At 43.1% G+C, this 19,640-nt stretch overlaps 1 protein-coding gene across 3 annotated transcripts; it reads left to right on the top strand.

The window, feature by feature from the left end:
* The first annotated feature begins 6,657 nt into the window (after positions 1-6,657).
* znf395b (zinc finger protein 395b) lies at positions 6,658-19,495 on the top strand. 3 transcript variants are annotated; one of them, XM_068708704.1, is made up of 10 exons: positions 6,658-6,761; positions 8,863-9,031; positions 9,553-9,734; positions 9,824-9,936; positions 11,315-11,553; positions 11,705-11,805; positions 12,626-13,004; positions 16,084-16,179; positions 16,348-16,454; positions 17,566-19,495. In XM_068708704.1, the coding sequence occupies exons 2-10, from the start codon at positions 8,921-8,923 to the stop codon at positions 17,675-17,677; spliced, it is 1,440 nt and encodes a 479-aa protein (XP_068564805.1). In that variant the 5' UTR covers positions 6,658-6,761; positions 8,863-8,920; the 3' UTR covers positions 17,678-19,495. The 3 variants fall into 3 exon arrangements, with proteins under 3 accessions (XP_068564805.1, XP_068564807.1, XP_068564808.1); XM_068708706.1 differs by having other exon boundaries at positions 12,629-13,004; XM_068708707.1 differs by having other exon boundaries at positions 11,354-11,553.
* The last annotated feature ends 145 nt before the right edge of the window (positions 19,496-19,640 follow it).

The raw sequence follows: 19,640 nt of genomic DNA on the forward strand, positions 1-19,640 counted from the left end.
AACATACCAGTGTCTTATCTTCTGCAGCCTGTTTCTGTACATTCCATTGCTGGTTTGTCACTCAGAGGAATGAAACCCATAAACTGTTTGTTTAATTCAAGGAGGGGAACACAGCACTGTCAACATGTGTTGATTGAGTTAAGACACATGTTGCATCAAGGAATTCTTCAGCACATATCCGATACCCCCACTTTTTGACTTGAGATCTCACAAGTTCAACCTATAAGTGCTGGAAACTTTGTTATAAACGAATAAGGCCAATAAATAATTCAGTGTGGCATTTTTTTGGAAAAGCACAGGAGATGTTTTCAAGTCCTTTGAGTGGGACTACATCACGTTCCGACCGAGACCAAATCTTGATCAAGTCGAGATTCTTTTGTGGGACTGAATCACGTCCCAACCGAGACAGAATCTTAATCAAGTCAAGATTTGTCGCTCCAAAGCAGGGCTCAGGTCAGCCAGAATACCGCACTAGATTATTAAACTGGGGCCATGAAGCAGCACAGGAGAGTGCTGACGGAAGAACTATAGGCACAAAGACTTGTTGTAGCTAGAGCAGGGGACTGAGACCAGAGGACCCGGTGAACCAGGATGTTATTAAGGATACAATATAAAGATTCAGAGAGAAAACAGGTGGCAGACGGACAGCTTTTTAAAGGTCTTGAGCATATATCAAATCCACATATGTAAATAGAACAGTATGCACCTTTGTCCCCATAACTGACAGATGTGGCACATCATCATAACACTTGATAGCCTCTCATTTTCTTCTTTGTTATCCACAGGAACGCTGGCAACGCCTACGACGTGAACGTTGGAATGACGGTAACTGTTTCTCGCCTCTCTCTCTCTCTGTTTCCACTTCTTTCTGTAACGGTCTGCCACTTAGCTCGCTCCATTCGTACAACATCACTTTCAACCTTCAATATCACAATGTAGTATGTGTTGCAGTTCAGTCGCTGCCAAATAAGAGCGGATGATAATCAGAAGGAGGACAGTAGAGGGTGTGGTACTTCTGGCCTCATTAGATTCAAACCATGCAAACCCGTGGGACTAATGGAAATAGATTGGGCCATTAATTAAAATGTCTAATTATGTGAAACATTAGAAAGAATTTTATCAGGCTGTTATGACTACATCATGACCATTACTTCCTGAATATGATTAATGTCAGCTTGAATGACAATCGTTTGGGGTATGACATATGGAATCAGCAGTATCATATTTCATATTGTGATTGTGATACTTCTATTCAATTCTTAAAGTTGTCCAACCTGAATAACTCAGTCCAGTGTTGACAACTCTATTCCAGTAAAAGTAGCTAGCAGCACTAGCTCTAAAAGTTGCTAAATCTAGCAAGAAAGTCATCAACACTGACAGCCCTTCCCATCAGGCCTCCCTCTAAAGCCACTCCCTCAAAATGATCACAATGAACTCAAACAACCAACAGGCAGGTGGCCCGTCCAATCAATTTGTTCGGGCCGAATGTAATGATTGGACGATTACAGTCCTGCAACAGCCACAGATACCAGATTAGTTTTCTCTGTTTTTTTATGTCAAAGCATTTGATTCATTGATTGTTGAGAGGATGTACTGAGAATTTCAACAAAAAGATATCAAAAATGTTTTTTACAGAAGATTACCTACCCCACCTTTAAAATGTTAAAAATAATATGCTGTAATGCAATATCATGCCACAGCATGCGGTTTGAGTCGAGCGTTGTCTGACTCAGCATAAATAGCAGGAGCGCAGAGGGACAAACAACGGGGCACAAAGGGCAAAATCACCAAATCAGTATCTGTTGAGTCACCTGAAACCTAATCAAAGTGTAGCCCTTCATCTTGACGCAGGGATGTGGAGCATACTCCCACTCAGTGAGACAAAAGTTCCAGCTAGATACCTGAAAGTCTTTCTGATGTTGAGGAAATCAATTCGAGAAACATTGTTGGTTTGTTCGACTCAGTTACTTTCTTTTGCTTTTGCCAGGGACCTCACTTTAAGAGTTTAATATGTACAACCACACATCATGTGTAAAGCAAGCGCCAAAACGCCACAAACGTACTGTCAGCCCTTGTTTCCGGTCTATATGTTAAGCTACACTAACCGGCAGCTCCATATTTACCTTAAAGACATACTGTTCACAAACTATGTCCCTATTGTCCTTGAACCTTTTCTGTCTTTCTCTTTGACAGACTGATGGAGCAGGAGGACCCAACGGGACCGCCGGCACAAAGACAGGAGGAGCCGCCGGTGAGTTCCCTGTAAATGGAAAACAAAATGTTCAATCAAACGTAAACACGCGCGTCACTTACGTTTTTTTTCTCATCGACGTTTCCAGACCCAGGGGTGACATCACCATGGAGGGACCATAAAAGCATGCCTCCCAGCACACTAAACAGACCCAAAGCTCTGACACACTAACACACAGTGCCACATAACACACACACACACACACTTTCCACTCTTGACATTGTCCCAAATGGACAGATGGACAGAAAGTTGGCCTTGTCCTCTGCCAGCTCGAGCCACCATCCCCACCTTGTTTTCACTCATCTGGACACATTCCTCAAGGAAGAACCTCTTTTTTTAAGTCTCTCAGTCATGGATTCTGAATTCATCTGGGAAGAACTTTTCTTCTAAAGACTTTCTATCTTCTCTTCTGAGTATTTTAGCTTTATGAGAACATGGATTCTGTTTTTTTTAAGAAAATTTGTTAGATTCTGAATTTGCCATGGAGCTGAGTAGAATGCAGTAGAACATTTTTAAGGACAGAAACTTTGCTTCAGCGCAAATCATGTTGCCTGATTAGGTCCACATTTTGGGAAATATGCTAATTGGCTTTCTTTCTGAGAATTAAACGAGAAGATCGATACCACCTTCATATGAATTCGTTAAATATGAAGCTACAGCTAGGAAACGGCTAGCGCCCCCCTCCCTTTTCCAATCTTTATGCTAAGCTAAGCTAACAGTACTGGCTTTAGCTTCAAATCTAATAAACAGATATAATAGTGGTATCAATTTTCTCATTGAATTCTCTGCAAGAAGGTGATTAGGGATGTTTCCTTGAATATTTTTGCCAGCCTTATTCAAACTACTGCATTACTGGAGTTAATGATTATGGGAGGTTTTGATGTCACTACTGGCAGCCACTGGTTTCCACTCCTGTACCATATTCAAATAAATGAGCAGATCCTTGCACCTGGCTTGACGTTTGTAATCCATCCCATCAATTCATGTCACGAAACTTAAAGGGACACTTTGCAGATTTTCAACCAGCTGTGAGTCATTGCAGTGTGTGTGCAGCTGATGGGTGTTTGTTTCATCATCAATGACATTTGTATTTGTACTTTTGTTTCTGACGGTGGTGCAGGTCAAGTCTATGCATTATTAATTCTTTTGTTGTAAACATGTATGACTTCCTTGATACTCGTGGGTCTGTTTGTCCTGGACACAAAGACATCCTTCCTAGTAGAGATGGGAGTGGCACCTGAGCATTCAAAGTGAACCAAAGGTCAGAAAAGCCTCAAAGTAGGGTGGAGTTGTCGTTCTTGACAGACCAGTTTGTCGTGCCATGCACTGCCATATCAAGCTGCTGAGCTGTCCTTATAAAGCACGCCCAAGTGAGACACTGATGTCAGTGATTCTGCTTCCCTTGCTACTGTGCATTAGAAGCCTCTCAGCGTCATACTATGAGGTGGGTTGTTGGCACTCAATCTAAACAAACCATTCCCACACAGCCCTGTTGAAGCAGATTAGCTGAGTTTTAATTACATTTTTTGACTGTTTGGGGGTCTTAAAATGGGTTTGTGCAAAATGTGATTGTGCATATCAAATTTTAGATAAAATATGCTTCCTGTACTAGTAAATATTCTTTTCAATAACTAGCTGGCATAGGGGCTCTGACACTTTCTGTTTTAAGGATGGCAACATCAGTCGATCGACCACTTTGGTCCAGACTGAATTGTTAACTACTGGATGGATTGCCCTGTGTCTAAGCGGGGAAGTCTTACACACCTAACACGGTGGTCACTCCGTCGGCTGTCCCACCTGCAAGAATAAGGTTCTTCTCTCCAGTGTTGGGACAATACTGTCGGTCTTTTATCTCACCCCATAGCTAAATTGTTAGGATTTCGGAATTATTGTCTTCTTAAAGTCTTTTACGGTGAAGCCCTAGGCGCTCTTAATGGGATGCAACCCTAGCACCATGTGTGTAATAGTTATGTACATCGTCTGTACTTTACTATTGCCTATTGTGAACATTCTCACCATTTTATGACTAACACTGTCAAGTCTTTACCCAGGGAACTTACCTTAAGCTCCTCTGATTGCTTCAGTTGTCACCTCTGATCACACCATCAACGGACAGGGGAAGAGGGTTACATTGTTTTAAAGAACCAGAATACTTTATTTGGCTTCAGACATTTACAAATTGTAATCACATACAACAATTTCAAGTCAATGAAACAGTTTCTGTGCTACAAAGACTAAGTCTAACACTCCTACTTCAAGGGGGTCTTTCTTCTACTCAATTGTCATTGATTTACTATGATATATAATCCAGGTCTCTCCTGGTATCTCCCCCTCCTCTTCTAAATGTCTGCTCTGCTGCTTTTATTCTGTTCTAAGGCTGGAACCTCCTTTAGGTTCCTACATCACTCACACACAAGTCCTCCTGTTTTCAGAGCAGACACAGAATGTAACTGGTTTGATCCTGTTCTAAAGAGGAAGAATTGTATAAGTTTTGAGTGACTACTTTATATAAGGCACATATGCAGTTTATATGGTTTAATCACATCTATCAAAAATGTAAAAAGTGTATATGTTTTAATGGTTATACTTTGAATCAAAAAGGTTACAGGTTATGATGGTTATATTTTTATGCTTTCATACTTTTCTACGATCTCTCAACAATATGTTCATGGTTCCCAGATAATGAATGCTGCTGTGAGGTTTACATATTTGGGTTTGATTGTAACGTCTCAGTTAGTGGACCAATTATCCTGGAATTGGTACAAACATTCACATTCCCCTCAGGCTTAATTTAATCACTTTACAATCCCCCAACTTCGTCATCGTGTCAAATCTTTAATGTGTCCAACAGGTCACTCATACCAAGAAAACTGATGACAATCCCATCAGGAACAGCTGTACTTTGGTTTTAGGACTAATTAACACATGTTAGCAGGCTAACATGCTAAACTAAGACAGAGGGAATCACACTAGAATCGTCATTTGCGCAACGCATGACATCTTTAAAAGAGCCAAGCTACTATCATTAGCAGACATCAACTTTTTTTTTATTCACTCAACCCAGATTTTAAAAAAAATGTCAGCCCTCAAAACCACCAAGAAGTACGCTACAGATGAGAGGATCCAGCGAGCCAACCTGGTAGGCAATACTACCACGCATCTAAACCGACATTCATCCGCTAACCACTACTCTTAAAATCATTATTGTACAATGGCAAATTAATGTCTTATCAAAACTACTGCTGTGAACAATCATTATCTGTTTATTATTTCAGTCTGTCTCACCAGTCAGCGTAGTTGCCAGAAGGCCTGACGAAAGCTTACATGGTGTCAGTAATGTATGAAATATTCTGGTTGGTTTAGGAATCAGATTGGGACTAGGATTGGGTTGCTGCCTCTCTCTCTCTGTGTCTGACTGTGTCGGTGCTCAGACCCTAAAATCCCTGCTGACTGGATGTCTGGTGGAGAGGGTTGCAGACAGCCGGCACTAATCCGGTCTCTCAAACACACACCACGAAAACACACACACACACACAGGCACAGACTCTGCAACACACACATACACACACACACACACACACACACACACACACACACACACACACATTGGAATCACACATGCAAATTGCGTTTGATCTCCATGCAGGCATTTTATCATGTGATGTTGGGGGTTGATACACGCTGTATAAACCATGGTGTCAGCAGTTTTATTAGTTTTAAGATATTGGATTAAAACTGTTTATGATGCATGAAAGGTTTTCATCACTCATCTTTGTATTTATGTATTCATATAATATAGTTATTTTACTGCGTCATATGAGTAGCAGCATTACACTGCACATAATCCTCAGTATATACCACTATTATGATATTTCTATTGGCACTTCTACTGCTGAATGTCTGAGTGATCGTGTGGTAGTTTGATCCATTTCGGTACTATGTCTATATTGGATATCATATACTGCATATTTGCATTGTAGCATCTCCATTAAACATGTAGAAATTGTGTGGGGGAAATAAATACACTGAACCCTTCTGTGTAATTTCAATGCAATGCATTTCATGTTGGAATATCTCATTTTGCACACTTTTTTTCTTTATTAAGGACAGAATCCAAACCGTCAACCCAATTTCTAAAGCTCAGATTTGTATGTGCTTAAGGGAGACAGACAGACAGACAGACAGACAGACAGGCAGAGAGTGAGGATGCTGTCTGCTGCTGCTGCTCTGGTAACCCCTCACCTACATCATCCTTTTGTGCACGGCGCGCTCGTGGTTGTCTCTGCGCTCTGCACAGCTGCCACCGCGCCGGCATTGGTTCGCCAAACAGACGCACGTAGGGCGCGTATCCGACCGACCAACCCACTTTTTCCTCCAACCCCCACCCACCCACCCCACCCCCCGGATAGACTGGAGAGCCGGCAAGCGGCGGGACAGCCAGCCAAGCAGCGACGACCGGCTTCTGCAGCTCAGTGACGGGACGGATAGGACCGAGGTCTCCGTCGAACGAGTAAGAACGGAAAAAATATACATTGTGGTTTTTGTTCTCAGCGGATGTGTTTCGGTGCGTTGCAGCGAAGCAGCGTACAAAATATTGTTTTCCTTCAGCGGCTGAGCTGGGGGAGGGAAGGGGGGAGGAGGGAGGAGAGAGGCGGGTGTTTCTCCTGATCTCGATCTGCGTTGCCGGGTGGAGATCAGTGTTGTAGTTGACGGATGATTAAACTCTGACTTATATTAAAGTGACTATCATAAAGCGCTTCATAACCAACGCTACTGGAAAATACCAACGCTGTATTTGTTTGGTTAAGTGCGAATTGCGTCATTTAAAGCTCTGTCACCGCGTGCAACTCGCAACACATTTGCAATAAGCCATGTTATAGCGTCATCATTTTTAATGTTGTGATATTAAAATGCGTGTAAGCTCGTATTACGCGTCCGTAAATGTATCGCATCTGCCTCCAGGAGGGGGTGACGTTATTGTTTTTGTTCATTTTAGCAGCACACACTATATTTTCATCACTTCTGTCGACCTCCTCCTCCTCCTGTTGCATGATGGGTCGTGAGTGTAATTTGACCGTGCTGTGTTTTTATTTCTTTTTTTTGGCGTTCAAAAGTGCGGTCATTTGCGGCAGTGTTCCCCCGTCCGGCTCACAGTCCCCCCGGCGAAACTCGTGTCCGCACACGTTGTCAGAAAGGAGGTGTGTGCCTGAAACGCAGAGCTCAGCCAATGAGCGGCGGCTCCCCCGCCCAGACTGTGGCACTTGTTTACTACCGAAGCCCGACGCTGATTGGTGCAAACGTGGAGGGGGGAAATCGGGCTTTTTGCTGCGTTCAGGTGCACAGAAAATAATGGGGGAGGTGAGCTTTTCTCGTTGAAAACAGTCAGACGATCTAATGAGAGGTAAACAACTTGAGAACGTGCAGGGTTTATCAACATGAACGACTGTGTACACTATTCACTTTGGGACACAGCCACATTGATCAAATACTACACAGTATCAGGACTACTTTAGGGTTATTTGACAGTTTATCGTCGTGTTTGGTGTTTTTTTTATGTATTTTAACCATTATATTAATAACAAATACTGTAAGTATGTGTAAATAATAATAATTTTCATAATCACCAAAATAAATTATTATTATTTGTATTATTATCTGTTAGTAGCAAGTCTGCAAAGTGTTTTGTTTTGTATTTAATTCACAACAATATAAAACTGAAAAAGCCTCACAAGAAACCAAAACTGTTTGGCATTTTTGCCACGGATTGAATAATTGCTTCTTCTTTTCTTCCAATTTATTTGCTGTAGCATGAGCTCAAATGTGTCTCCAGTCATTGAGTTTGACAGCCTTAAAGTGACCTACTCCAAGCGTAATAAATCATAGACGGTGAATGCTGCAAAAAAAACAACAGTTTTGAGACATTCGACAATTTCATCAGCATTATTCCCACGTGCCCTGAATGCAGCATTACCCCATTTTACCTCTGTGGGCATCAGGTCACAGTGAATGCATCCAAACGTCAGATCACGTCCCCGGAACTCCTTATCAGTCGCATACTTTATCAGAATAGACAACACAACTACAGCACCAGCTCAATGCCCACAAGTCTGTGTTCACTTCAAGTTCTTGCAATCATTTTCAAAATCCCCTGCGGTGTTTTTGCTCTGCGCTGTCAGGCAGAGAGATCCAAGATCCAAGAAGGTGTTCAGATATTACAACAAAAGAATATAAAGTGGATTTAAACACACAGTTTAAAGGTGAACGTCATCAGAGTTGTCTTTGACTTGAGCTTGAGACAAACATGGCGGTGTGGGCTTTGAAAGAAGTGGACATCTGGGAGGCGGAGAGGTTCGAATGAAAGATGCTATGGAGTTGCATTGTGGGAAATGTAGGATGCAGTGATTTTGAAGCTAGGGGAGCCAGTCAGGATATCTCGACCTCTGCTGAGCATACTTTTTAAAAATCTGCCTCGAGTACCGGAACATAACACAAGTGCAACACAAACGTTAATCAAACATTTACTGCACGTTACACTGCTGTTGCATTGGACACTGCAGTCAGTTATTTTGAACTGGTTCTAATCCATGTTGTCCCTGGCGTCTCGTCTGCAGGGAGGTGTGACATCGAGCTGAGTCCCCCTCATTTGTGTGCGGCAGCACCGTGGCAGCTATGGGACCCGAGGAGAGAGCCGGAGCGGGGCCGGGCGGGACGGCAGTCAGCCCGGCGGGAACGCTGGCCCGCGCCTCTGTAACGACACGGCCCGACACTCAGCGGACCCTGGTGAGTGGACGGAGAGAGAGGGACTCCCAATTCACCTCACTTCCGACCCTTCTATCTATTCATTCGTTTACATTTTTGAATAAACACATGTAAATATAGCCGTCACCAGGACGCCATATTTTGGTTATGACTCACATTTTGATGATGGGAGGAGGAACATCTCAGTAAGCCACAGAAAAAGGAAAGAGCATCCTCAAATGGATGATGATTTCCTCCTCCTGCGTTATGCGTAATGCACCGCCTGGTCAGAAGCTGGCACCCACATCCTTTTCCCACTGGCATACTGTCATACTGTGCTGTCTGCAGGCTGGACGCCACAGATGGACAGGAAATATTCCCTAAACTGCTTTATTCTTGGTCAACAGAGAGACTCGCGTAAACCCAATAAGGCTGAAAGAGAGACTGGGTTACTCACTGTCTGTTTCCATTCATTTACTGCCTGGGTGTGTAGTGTTGGAACAAAAGCTGCTGCAGTTTTTTTTTAACTAGGAGCTCTTTATTTTCATTACTCCTCACCAAAGGTGGGCACACAGTGGTGTGCGCAGGTGGAGAAAGCGTTCGCGGAGAGCCGTCATCGGAAAAACACGACATCAGTCCAGCTGCCGCAGAGGGAGGCCGAGCGAGGCTGGAACAACCGGGCTGCTTCCTCGGCACCCACGATGCACCTCAGCAACGGGCCAGCAACCCGAGAGGCCCCGTACTGGTGAGGGACGCAGGTGACGGTGTGTGATGGGCTGCAGCTTGTCACACGCCGGAGTCTAAAGGAGACTTTTCTTTGTGTGCCGCGTCCAGTTTCCGCAGCCCAGAGTCGGTGGAGATGGACGAGATCATGGCGGCCATGGTTCTGACCAGTCTGTCCTGCAGCCCCGTGGTCCAGGGCCCTCCACAGACAGATCCCGGACCAGGTCTGTCTCACCTCATACCAACACACAGCCTCCCCAGTGTCCAGCTGTTTACACTTTCTAATAAAGCATCTGTCACTGATGACGTTATTAATGGTAAACATCATCATTAGATAATTTATAAGCCATAGCCAAGAAAAATATTAGGTTGCCAGGTTGGTTATCCTCCTCTATTTGATAATGCACTTATACATGTTAATAAGTTATCAATAAAGGGATTTCATTATCAAGTATGTAGTTGTTTGAACCAAATAAGCATTAATAGTGTCTTGTGATTGATCTTTCATTCATTAGTACAGCTTATAAAGCCTTTGTAAAGGGTCCTTATTGTTAGTTATTATTACCTCGTTTTCAGCCTTGCTAAAGCCGTATTCAGTATATATGCTCTGTTTGTAAAGCAAGATTTCAAAAGAAGCAGTAAGTAACAAAAGCAGTATATAACAAAAAGAAAAAAATTGATAACAAAAGAATATTTGTGCAGCTGCTGCATGCACTAAAACCAACAGTGGGACTAAAGCAAATATAAGCTTATATGCAAAATGTCCCTTATTATCAGACCCAGAAAATGTTCTTTGTGCAAAATACAAATTGTTTAGATGTTAATCTCTCTGCTGTTTTAAAACGAGACTTTGTTACTTTAGCTGCATAATGTTACTTGTTGCATTTGTAATATAATGTTGAATGCTGAATTGTTGTATACAGAGTATTAAGTCATTGTTTTTAATGCACCGGTCAATTTTGCTTCCATAATATCCATTTAGGTGTTTTATTTTACTACTTTGTCTATTTGCAGCCATATAATTCTCCTAAATTCAATTGTTTTAAAGCCAGTGAACTATGGCATCTGTCTAAAGTTTGCTAACATTAGCTGCTGGTCATACCAGACCAAGGAACCACCAAAAAACCCCAGAGTGGATTGAATTGAGCTAGCTGTGTTTTATCGCTTATGAATATTAAAATATGAAAACTTAGTCTCACTAAGAAGAATTGCTTGTTAAAATCACGGCCGTGCTTCCAATAGGCGAGATGAATAAGGAAACATGCAGGGCGGATGTAGTAGCTACTACTGGGTCTACTTTCCCTTTAAAACCTTGATTAAAGTGGAAAAAAAAGTCAAAAATAGATTTCTTGCAATTAAAGATTTTTTGGCATGTTGAAAAACAAAATAGCAGTAAACATGGAACAGAGCATTTAACGAGACGATGGGACAACACACAGCGTGAGACACCTGCTGTCTCCTGTCCCTAATGCACAGTTTCTATTTCAGTCACACGATATCTGATCGCTAAACCGTAGAGTATGTTTCCACAGTCAACTGTTTTGCTGAGGATCAGGCGGGAATACGATGGTGGCGTGTTTAAATGTGTGCACTTCTTCATAGTGTTGAGAGTTTCTGAGAACGGACTTCCTGCTTTTCCAGCCGGGTCGTCTTCCTCAGCCGACATGGAGTGCGGTGGCGGCGAGCTCTCCGACAGCGGCAGCAGCGGCTACTGGAGCTGGGACCACGGCAACGTGAGCCCCGCCCCCTCGCCGTCCGTCACGGAGATGGACAGCAGCCCCGACGAAGGCCTGCAAATGGAGCTGGAGCAGGGAGAGGAGCTCAATGCCAAGAAGCCAAAGGTACGCAGCTGAAGGTTCAGCGCCGTGTGGTGGAGACCTCAGACGTCCTTAGAACCAGCAGAGGAAGCATGTGATGGAAGACCTTGAGTCTTTCTGTGCATTTCTCTTGACTTGCTGTCCGTGTACTTCACCTGTGTTCTCTCTCTCTCAGAGCTCTTTCAGAGGCGTGTATAGGTGTCTGTGGCCCAGCTGTGGCAAGGTGCTCACGTCTTCAGTTGGAATAAAAAGACACATCCGTGTGCTGCATCTGGGGTGAGTTGGATCTACGCAGTCAGTTGCATCCTCATTAGAGGACGCTTGGAATGTTTCCATACTAGTGCTGAATCTTATGTTTCACAAAAAAATAATTTTAGTCGCTACAGCCGCTCTCGTAGTCGTCTCCCAGAGGCAGAGAGAGGCGGAGGGACCGCGGGGTGTAATTCTTGTCTCATTAGGATCAAAAGTAAATTCATCATATTCACTTCCCCCAGCCCATATTGCTATTTTCCTAGTTTTGTTGCAGCTGTCACATTTGCCGACGTTGCGTCGAGGTTTTCGTCATACGGGCCCCATCCCCCAAATATCTTTAAAAAGTACTAAAATAACTACTGAACTACTACAATGTTTTGGCTACACCTCAACACCATGAATCATGCCATGGCACATAGGAAAGAGGATTTTTCAATGCAACAATTCTTTAACTATAAATATATAGTATATAACTATAACTATATATATATATATATATATATATATATATATATATATATATATATATATATATATATATATATTTAAGCACTGAATCTTTCAATTGGCCACTCCTCCATTGTAGTCTGAGGTTTAGTATGAACCAGACAGTTCAGCCGTTTAGAACATTTCTGAGCTGCAAAACAACATTAAAAAAACAAGAGGGAATAAATTGTTCAGGTTGTGGGAGTGCTCTGACTTAGTTACAGGAAGTGTTGAAACATTTTGAGATTTTTTTTCTATCTGGGCCACAGTGAGTGCTGCATTCAGTAAAGGTCCAAGTTAACAACTCACTTTTTATCCTGCGTGTCCGCTGGTCCGTCCCTCCACCTTCCACGCACAGCAGTGGGTCAGATCAGTCCCAGAGAGAGGAGGACTTCTACTACACCAAGATCTCCTGTGAGACCGTGGATGCCAGCTCTACTCCAGCTCCAGCTCTAGCTCCAGGTCCGGCTCCAGCTTCAGGTCTGGCTACAGGTTCAGGTCCGGCACCAGCTCCAGTTCCAGGTCCGGCTCCTTCCCAGCAAGCCCTGGGCCAGTCCTTGTCCTCCCATCTCAGCTGGGCCTCCTGCGGTTCCCCTCCTCCCTCTGGGCTCCAGATCCCCCCAGCTCACAGACCCAGGTCGAACTCCAGCTCCGGGGCCGGTCCGAGCAGGCCCAGTCCGCTCAGCCAGTCGGCCCCAAGCAGCTTCTGGCAGATCCACTCAGAGCATCTCTATCAGGTGGGTGCAGCCGCGTTGCTCTGTGCTCTCTGAGGAGTTTTGGCCTGCTGACTGATGGCTGTCAAGTACTGCAGGAAAGGTGGGTGCACAAGGGAAATGAATAAGTTCTTCTGAGCCAATAAATTAAATTACACTATTTCTACAAAAGGTCAACAAATTTAATAGAAACACCAAAAATATATATTAAAAAAAAGCACAGTGATTAAAACTACAGCCCATGTTTAAAGAACAAATTAGAATACAGACTAAAGACTGGAAGAAGAGTGAAACGCTCGCTCTGGAAGCAGGCTCTGTCCAAAGGTGACATAAGCCATGTACCAGCTCTAAACCCTGAAGCTGGAGACGTGTTGTCACCATGAGGTTTCGAGTCAACGTCGACCAGTCACACAGGAAGTAGTCCCACGCATAATAACCCACGTAACACCACAGCATGTGATTCTTTTTCACCTCTGTTTTTATGCAAATATAACATATTATTCAGTGAGCTTTAGAGGTGCTGGTAGCTGGATGTTACAACAGTTCTATGCAAAATATTATAATATTAAGATGTTTTAGAAATCGTCACATCTAGCTAATAACAGATGACATAGGTTCCTCCCAGACCACAGCTAGTAAATATGGTTTTAAATATTCCTTTTCCTTTTCATATGACTGAGCAGATGATTGATCAGTGCAGTGTAGGAGCTTAACCAGCCAAAAATAATGTAATTAGTCCCAATTTGAATGGGGATTTTTCAGTGCTTTGTTAATGTCTAAAAGCTGTTTGCAGGCTGAAATGAGAGATTTTTTTTTAGGTCAATTTGAGTTTTGGCACAAAGTACCTGTTTTAGCATTGGCATTTAAGATCCCTAATTTCAATAAATAATTGTTTACTTCCCAGAGCGAGCAGTGTTTTGTGGGTGGCGATAGTTCTGAGAGCGACTAAAAGGAGACAGCCCGGCTCTTGTTAGCATGAATTATTCAATGTCAGACGTGGATGCAGCATGCGTATACAGGAATTTATGCTCCGAACATCGCAGGTTCCTGTCGCCCAAAGTCATCTTTTCCATGAAACCAGGCTGCAAATGAAAATAGAAATGATGGATTCATTTTTTTTTCTCCTGCTAAATATCTGAAAGGACATTCTCTCAATTTTACAGGATGTTGCGTGGTTGTCGTGTTGTTTCATAGGTCCTTCTTCCCCAGCCCCCCCCCCCCCCCCCCCCCCCCCCCCCATCTAGATACCCCCTCTAATGAGCCAATGAGCTACAACTTTGTTTATGCATCACAAAGCAGCACATTTTGCTGGTGACCCGCATTTACCCCGTACCGCCGAGTCTGTAAATGGATGCTTTGTGACAGTGAGAGAGTAAGCTGTGTCCCCAAAGGAGACCAGACTCTCTCCAGCCTGTAAAAGGCAGAAAAACACGACATGGAATCTCCCAGTGTGGTTGTGTACAGCGGTTAAGACCAGATGTACACGTGCGCCCACTTTGGACTGACTCGACCTGAAAAATGTGCACATTTTTATGTGATACAGATGTAAAAAAAAATTATTTGTCTTTAATTTCTTCAGGGATGCAGGAATCTGGAGGGGAGGTCCTGCCTAGTGTGGGTTGAATTGTGGGTCAGTGCTGCTGATGGAGCAGCGCTTGTGTTTGCATGGGTGTCATGGCTGCTCGAGGATTGTGGTTTGAAATGCCTGACCACGGTGGTCGAACTCACACTGGCACGTTTTATTTTTTTCTGACCATGTAACTCCAGTAGATGCTCACTAGCACCAGGTTTTCTTGTGCAGATATTAGTGAAATTTCAACAAATGTTCTTGCCCTACGCCGTGGGATGGGGTGCTAGGAATGCAGCAGCACGGCTTAGTGAGAGTTGCTGCACAGGGAGGAGGAATAGGGCGGAGGGAAATAGGAACAAGTTTGCAGGAAAAGACCATTTAATGTGTGGCATTTTGGATGCTGCTTGTTCCAGCAACTGGGTAAAAAAAGCCATGAGATGATTTGTTGTGACAATTTAGCAATTACGTCTGCAAACAGCTGGCAGAGCACGAGCAAACACAACTCCATGAAGCACCGAAGACGACAACAGAAGAACAGAGGTGGGGTAATAGTCACTGACTACTTGGGGAAGTGAGATCAGGTGAGGCTGGTGCAGGACTAATGAGGGACAGGTTAAACTGATCGGGGCGGGGCAGACAATAAAACAGGCAGAAAAACAGTCAGACACAGGAGGTAAAACTAAACACCACACAGAAGAAAACAAGAAACAGACTCCAAGAAAAATCCCAGGACCAGGACAAAGTTTAGGAATTTGTCCGTTGGATTTTCCACAACACCCAACAGGGAACCAGTGTAGGCTCTCTTTATGCTAGTTATAAAATGGTGGCTGTGTAAATAAGCCATATCAACTGGTAATAGGCTGTTTCTGCTGCTAAGTGGCTAGATAATCAATGATTTTTTTTTTCCAGTACCAAAAATGTAACTTCCTTACTTTTAGTATGAAACATATATCATCCAGTTATATACAGATATACTATGTAACTCATCCAGGTGGGTGTTCTACTAGCAACCCCTTTACTACTCAAGGGGTTCATCTTGAACCCATCCAGAGGGTTCTGTAGAGAACCCTTTATAATATAAGGGTTTCATCTGGAACCTGCCCAGAGGGGTTCTAATGAGAACCTCTTTATATCCAGGGTTTCATCTTAAACCAATACAGGGGTTCTACAGAGAACCCTTTATAGTTCAAGGGTTTCATCTTGAACCCAACCAGGGGGTTCTATCGAGAACCCCTTTATATACAAAGGGTTTGATCAAGAACCCTAAAACAATCAACAAGCATGGTCCACGATCACAGTTTTTGAGTGGGTCTGGGTTTGATTGTGGGTGTTCAAAATGGGTTCTTTGGAGGAAAGGGGTTATTAATGGAACATTAGTCTTACAAAGAACCCTTGAAAACCTCTTTCTTCAAAAAAAGGGTTCTCCTGAAGCAAATGGTTCTGAGTAGAACCTCAGCCCATCAGGAAGAAGCTTTCGGCACCCTTATTTCTAAGATGAGTCATGTGTCTCCTCCTCTTTTCTACTCCATCCAGGCCTGTAGCCCCGTCCAAGTATCTGTGGCCCCCAGAAGCCCCGGCTGCCAGGGTTGGACCCCCTCCACCTCCGTCACTGGCCACAGTAACACTCCGGTGGGTCTTGTGTCCTGTTATGTCTTCATATGTGTCTGTTTGTCTGTTTGTACTTGTGTAGCAACCATGCCGGCCACAGGGAAATGAAATGACCACGCTTTATGCCTCTTTCATGACTCGTTCCCCATTATGCTTTTGCACTCTATCTGTGGTTGTGTGTCTCTTTAGGTGGTCAAACCTCGCTGTCGGTCTGTCAGTGTCGGAGAACAGTGGCTCCAACAGAACAGGCTGCAGCCAATAAGTGTGTCTCCCTCCCGCACTCACTGCTCCTTCAGGTGAGGCTTTGTTCCTGCTCAAGGTGTAATACTGCGCTGTGATTGGTGGATTATCTGCCGATGACAATGTGCTGTGACAAGAGTCTTTGATGTGGATGAAGTTGTTTGATTTCCCTCATTTAGCGGCAGCCTTGTTAGCTAAACGTACTAACTCCCTCGTGCTTTCATGCTACACTGGTTACAGGAAACGATCATCTGGTGATAGCAAAGTGCTTTCCTGCGCTGTGACGAGAGTGTGTGGATGAGGCGTTACATTTTTTCATATTTAATCATTTAGCGATCTAGCTTGCTAATCCCACTTTCATGCCACACTGGTGAGAGAAATTGAGCACAAGTGGGAGAGGTTTGCCCAGCCAGGAATCTCCTTAGGTTTAGAGAACAAACCTACGTGGTTCGGCTTAGGAAAAGATCATGGGTCAGGTTAAAATCAAATGCATAAATGATAAAAGAGGAGAAGTTACTCTTGAACGCAAACTCTTTAAACTTCCAGAAAACAAGAGCAACATAAATTTATTTGTTCCCCAATTCAAGTCTATGTATCAGAAGATGAATATTTTCTAGGGAAAATAGAACTAGGAACTAGGAATAATTAGGGAATATTTAACTTATTTTAAACTAAATTATAACAATTATCAATGTATTATTTTTTCTTAGGATTGGCTAATTGATTTATCACCAGATTTCTTCAGCTATAGTAACGAGACCTGATCAGTTCAGTGGTGAAGCGATGCTGTTGTTAATGTCCAGTTTTCATATATTATTTTACAGTTCACATGTATCAAGAAGATTCCATATATTTTGAACATGGAGAGTAAATAATCTGGGTCCTCACATTCTTCTGCTGCTTTCTGTTTTGATTCCAGCATCTGTCCATTATCTTTCACCTCCAGGTTGTCATTTTATCGCCCACTCTCTGTAGAAATCACATTTCCATGACATGGCCAGGAAGGATCAAATGGATTCAATCTTCTCTTCATTGTTATTAATTTGTTATTTCCCCTGAGTCTCATGTTTTTATAGAGATTGCTCACATCGAGCGTGCGTCTCAGCGCCCTCTCCTCTCCTTTCTCATCACTTCTCATCCACGTGATTTGTGTCTCTGCATCTGCAGGAAGGGTCGCGGGGAGGCCAAAAAGTGCCGCAAGGTGTACGGAGTGGAGCGCAAGGATCAGTGGTGCACCGCCTGTCGCTGGAAAAAGGCCTGCCAGCGCTTCCTCGACTAAAGACTGCTGCGTGACGTAGAGAGAGAGAGAGAGAAAGAGAGAGAGAGAGCATGAGAAATGAAGACGTGGATGGATGGATGGATGGATGGATGGATGAGTGGTTAAAAAAAAGACTTTTATCAAAAAGAGGATATAAATCAGGGCCTGAGAGCCATCAAGAAAAACAACACTTGTGGTTTGTTTTCTTTCAGGCTACATCCACACTAATACGTTTTCATTTTGAAACGCATAACTTCTGCTATGTTTTACGTTTACGTCCATGCTGCTCCGACGCTATCAAATTGCTAACATTTTGAAAGTGCAGACACGTTCGCTTCCTGATTGGGTCTTATCAGTCACGATGTGTCCTTCCCTGATTCGTCACTTCCCTATCACATGTACGGTGCAAATCTCTCTCTGTCGTTTTATTTCTGTTGCTGCCGTAAGTGAACCTAACTCCCTACCTGGCTCGATCACGTTAATTTGACAAATAATTCACTGATAAAAGCACCATTTACATTTCATGGGATTATACAAAGGACAATTCTTTTAAATGCTGTAGAAACAAGAGGTCTTAAAAATCTTCATTTGAGTAAATATTTATCAATATATCTACAGTCTATTGGAGAATTTCTGCATTACAGTCGTGGTCTTTTTGATTCTTCACAGTTTGTATGCCCTCTGGCGTTTCGGAGAATAATGCACCGCATATAGTATAAACGGCTCCGTACCTATTCCGTATGACCGTATAAACAAAGCTTTAGTAACTGTGTTAAGTTCTGTCCATGAACCCAGATCCTGGTCCGATGAGAGCTGGCACAAATTAAGCTGTGCCCGTGACCCGTTTCCAGAAAAGGAATGGCGTGCGCTTTGCTTCAACTCACCAAATCTATGTTTTTCCAGCACCGTGACCCCCCTTGACCATGTGATGTGCTAAGCCTACAATACTCACCTACTTTACCCAAAGGTTCACATTACTGCAACCGATTGAAACTTTTCTCCCGTGTGCCAAATATCTGGAACTACGGTGGCCAAAGCAACGTGAAACAGTATCTAGGGTGTTTGGTTTGTCCATTCTGAGCTACTCTGTGAAGAAGACGTGCTCTGCATATAGAAATAAACAGCTCCTTTTAAGGAAACAAAAACACATTGAATACTTATTACATGCTTATTGACATTGGATCCTCCTAAACGCTCTTTTTAACAGGTCCAAGCTAAGAAATCTCTGGTCTATCGCTGTTCTTCAAACCGCAGAGTAGACGGTCTGCTTCCTGTTTACACCGGCACACATACGCCGAGCGTGTGAAAGTTCATGAAATATGTGTTTTCGTGCACGTTAGTATGGACGGAGATCAATTCTAGAACCGGTGCTAAAACGCTCGTGGGCATGGAGTTATTAGTGTGGATGTAGTCTCAACCTTTTTGTTTCCTTTCCTAAATAAATACAAATGGACTTTTCTGTATCTTTGTAACTTGATCCTGAAAACTGAAGTCTGCGATGGTGCTAACTGTTGACCGACTTTGACCACGTGATGTGCTAAGCCTACAATACTCACCTACTTTACCCAAAGTTACCCAAACATTACTGCCCCTGTAGCTCCACTGTATTAGACTGCTACTTGGCTGTTTTCTTTATTCCAATCCTCTCTTCCAGTGGTTACACAGTGGTTATGATGTACATTATATTGTGTGCTTTGAGTTACGTATAAGTATTTTATACCTTCTTTTTTTATCGTCTTGTTCCGCCCGTGTATTGGGCAGATTCTTTTTTTTTCATGTTTTTTGGCACTTTGTTGGAATATAAACTCACAAGAATAAGCTACATTTGGATCGACTCAACCAAGTTCCTGTTTCCTTCCTGCCCGTGTGTTGGCATACGACCAGTGTTAATGGTTTTAAAGCTATGGAGTCATGGCAGTGGGACTAGCATTAGGTAAATGAGTTTGTAAAAGCAATACAAAAAAAAAAGAGAAAATATATTGTC

Source organism: Cebidichthys violaceus, unplaced genomic scaffold (assembly GCF_023349555.1).
Source record: "Cebidichthys violaceus isolate CVI_PGR_0920_01 unplaced genomic scaffold, fCebVio1.0.p SCAF_14, whole genome shotgun sequence".
Classification (NCBI taxonomy): Eukaryota; Metazoa; Chordata; class Actinopteri; order Perciformes; family Stichaeidae; genus Cebidichthys; species Cebidichthys violaceus.

Bases quoted from the DNA above. Each gene is read 5' to 3' on its own strand.
- znf395b (XM_068708704.1), top strand. From the start codon at position 8,921: ATGGGACCCGAGGAGAGAGCCGGAGCGGGGCCGGGCGGGACGGCAGTC. The intron at 13,005-16,083 runs GTGGGTGCAGCC...TACTCCATCCAG, and splicing joins ACTCAGAGCATCTCTATCAG to GCCTGTAGCCCCGTCCAAGT. The intron at 16,455-17,565 runs GTGAGGCTTTGT...CTGCATCTGCAG, and splicing joins CGCACTCACTGCTCCTTCAG to GAAGGGTCGCGGGGAGGCCA.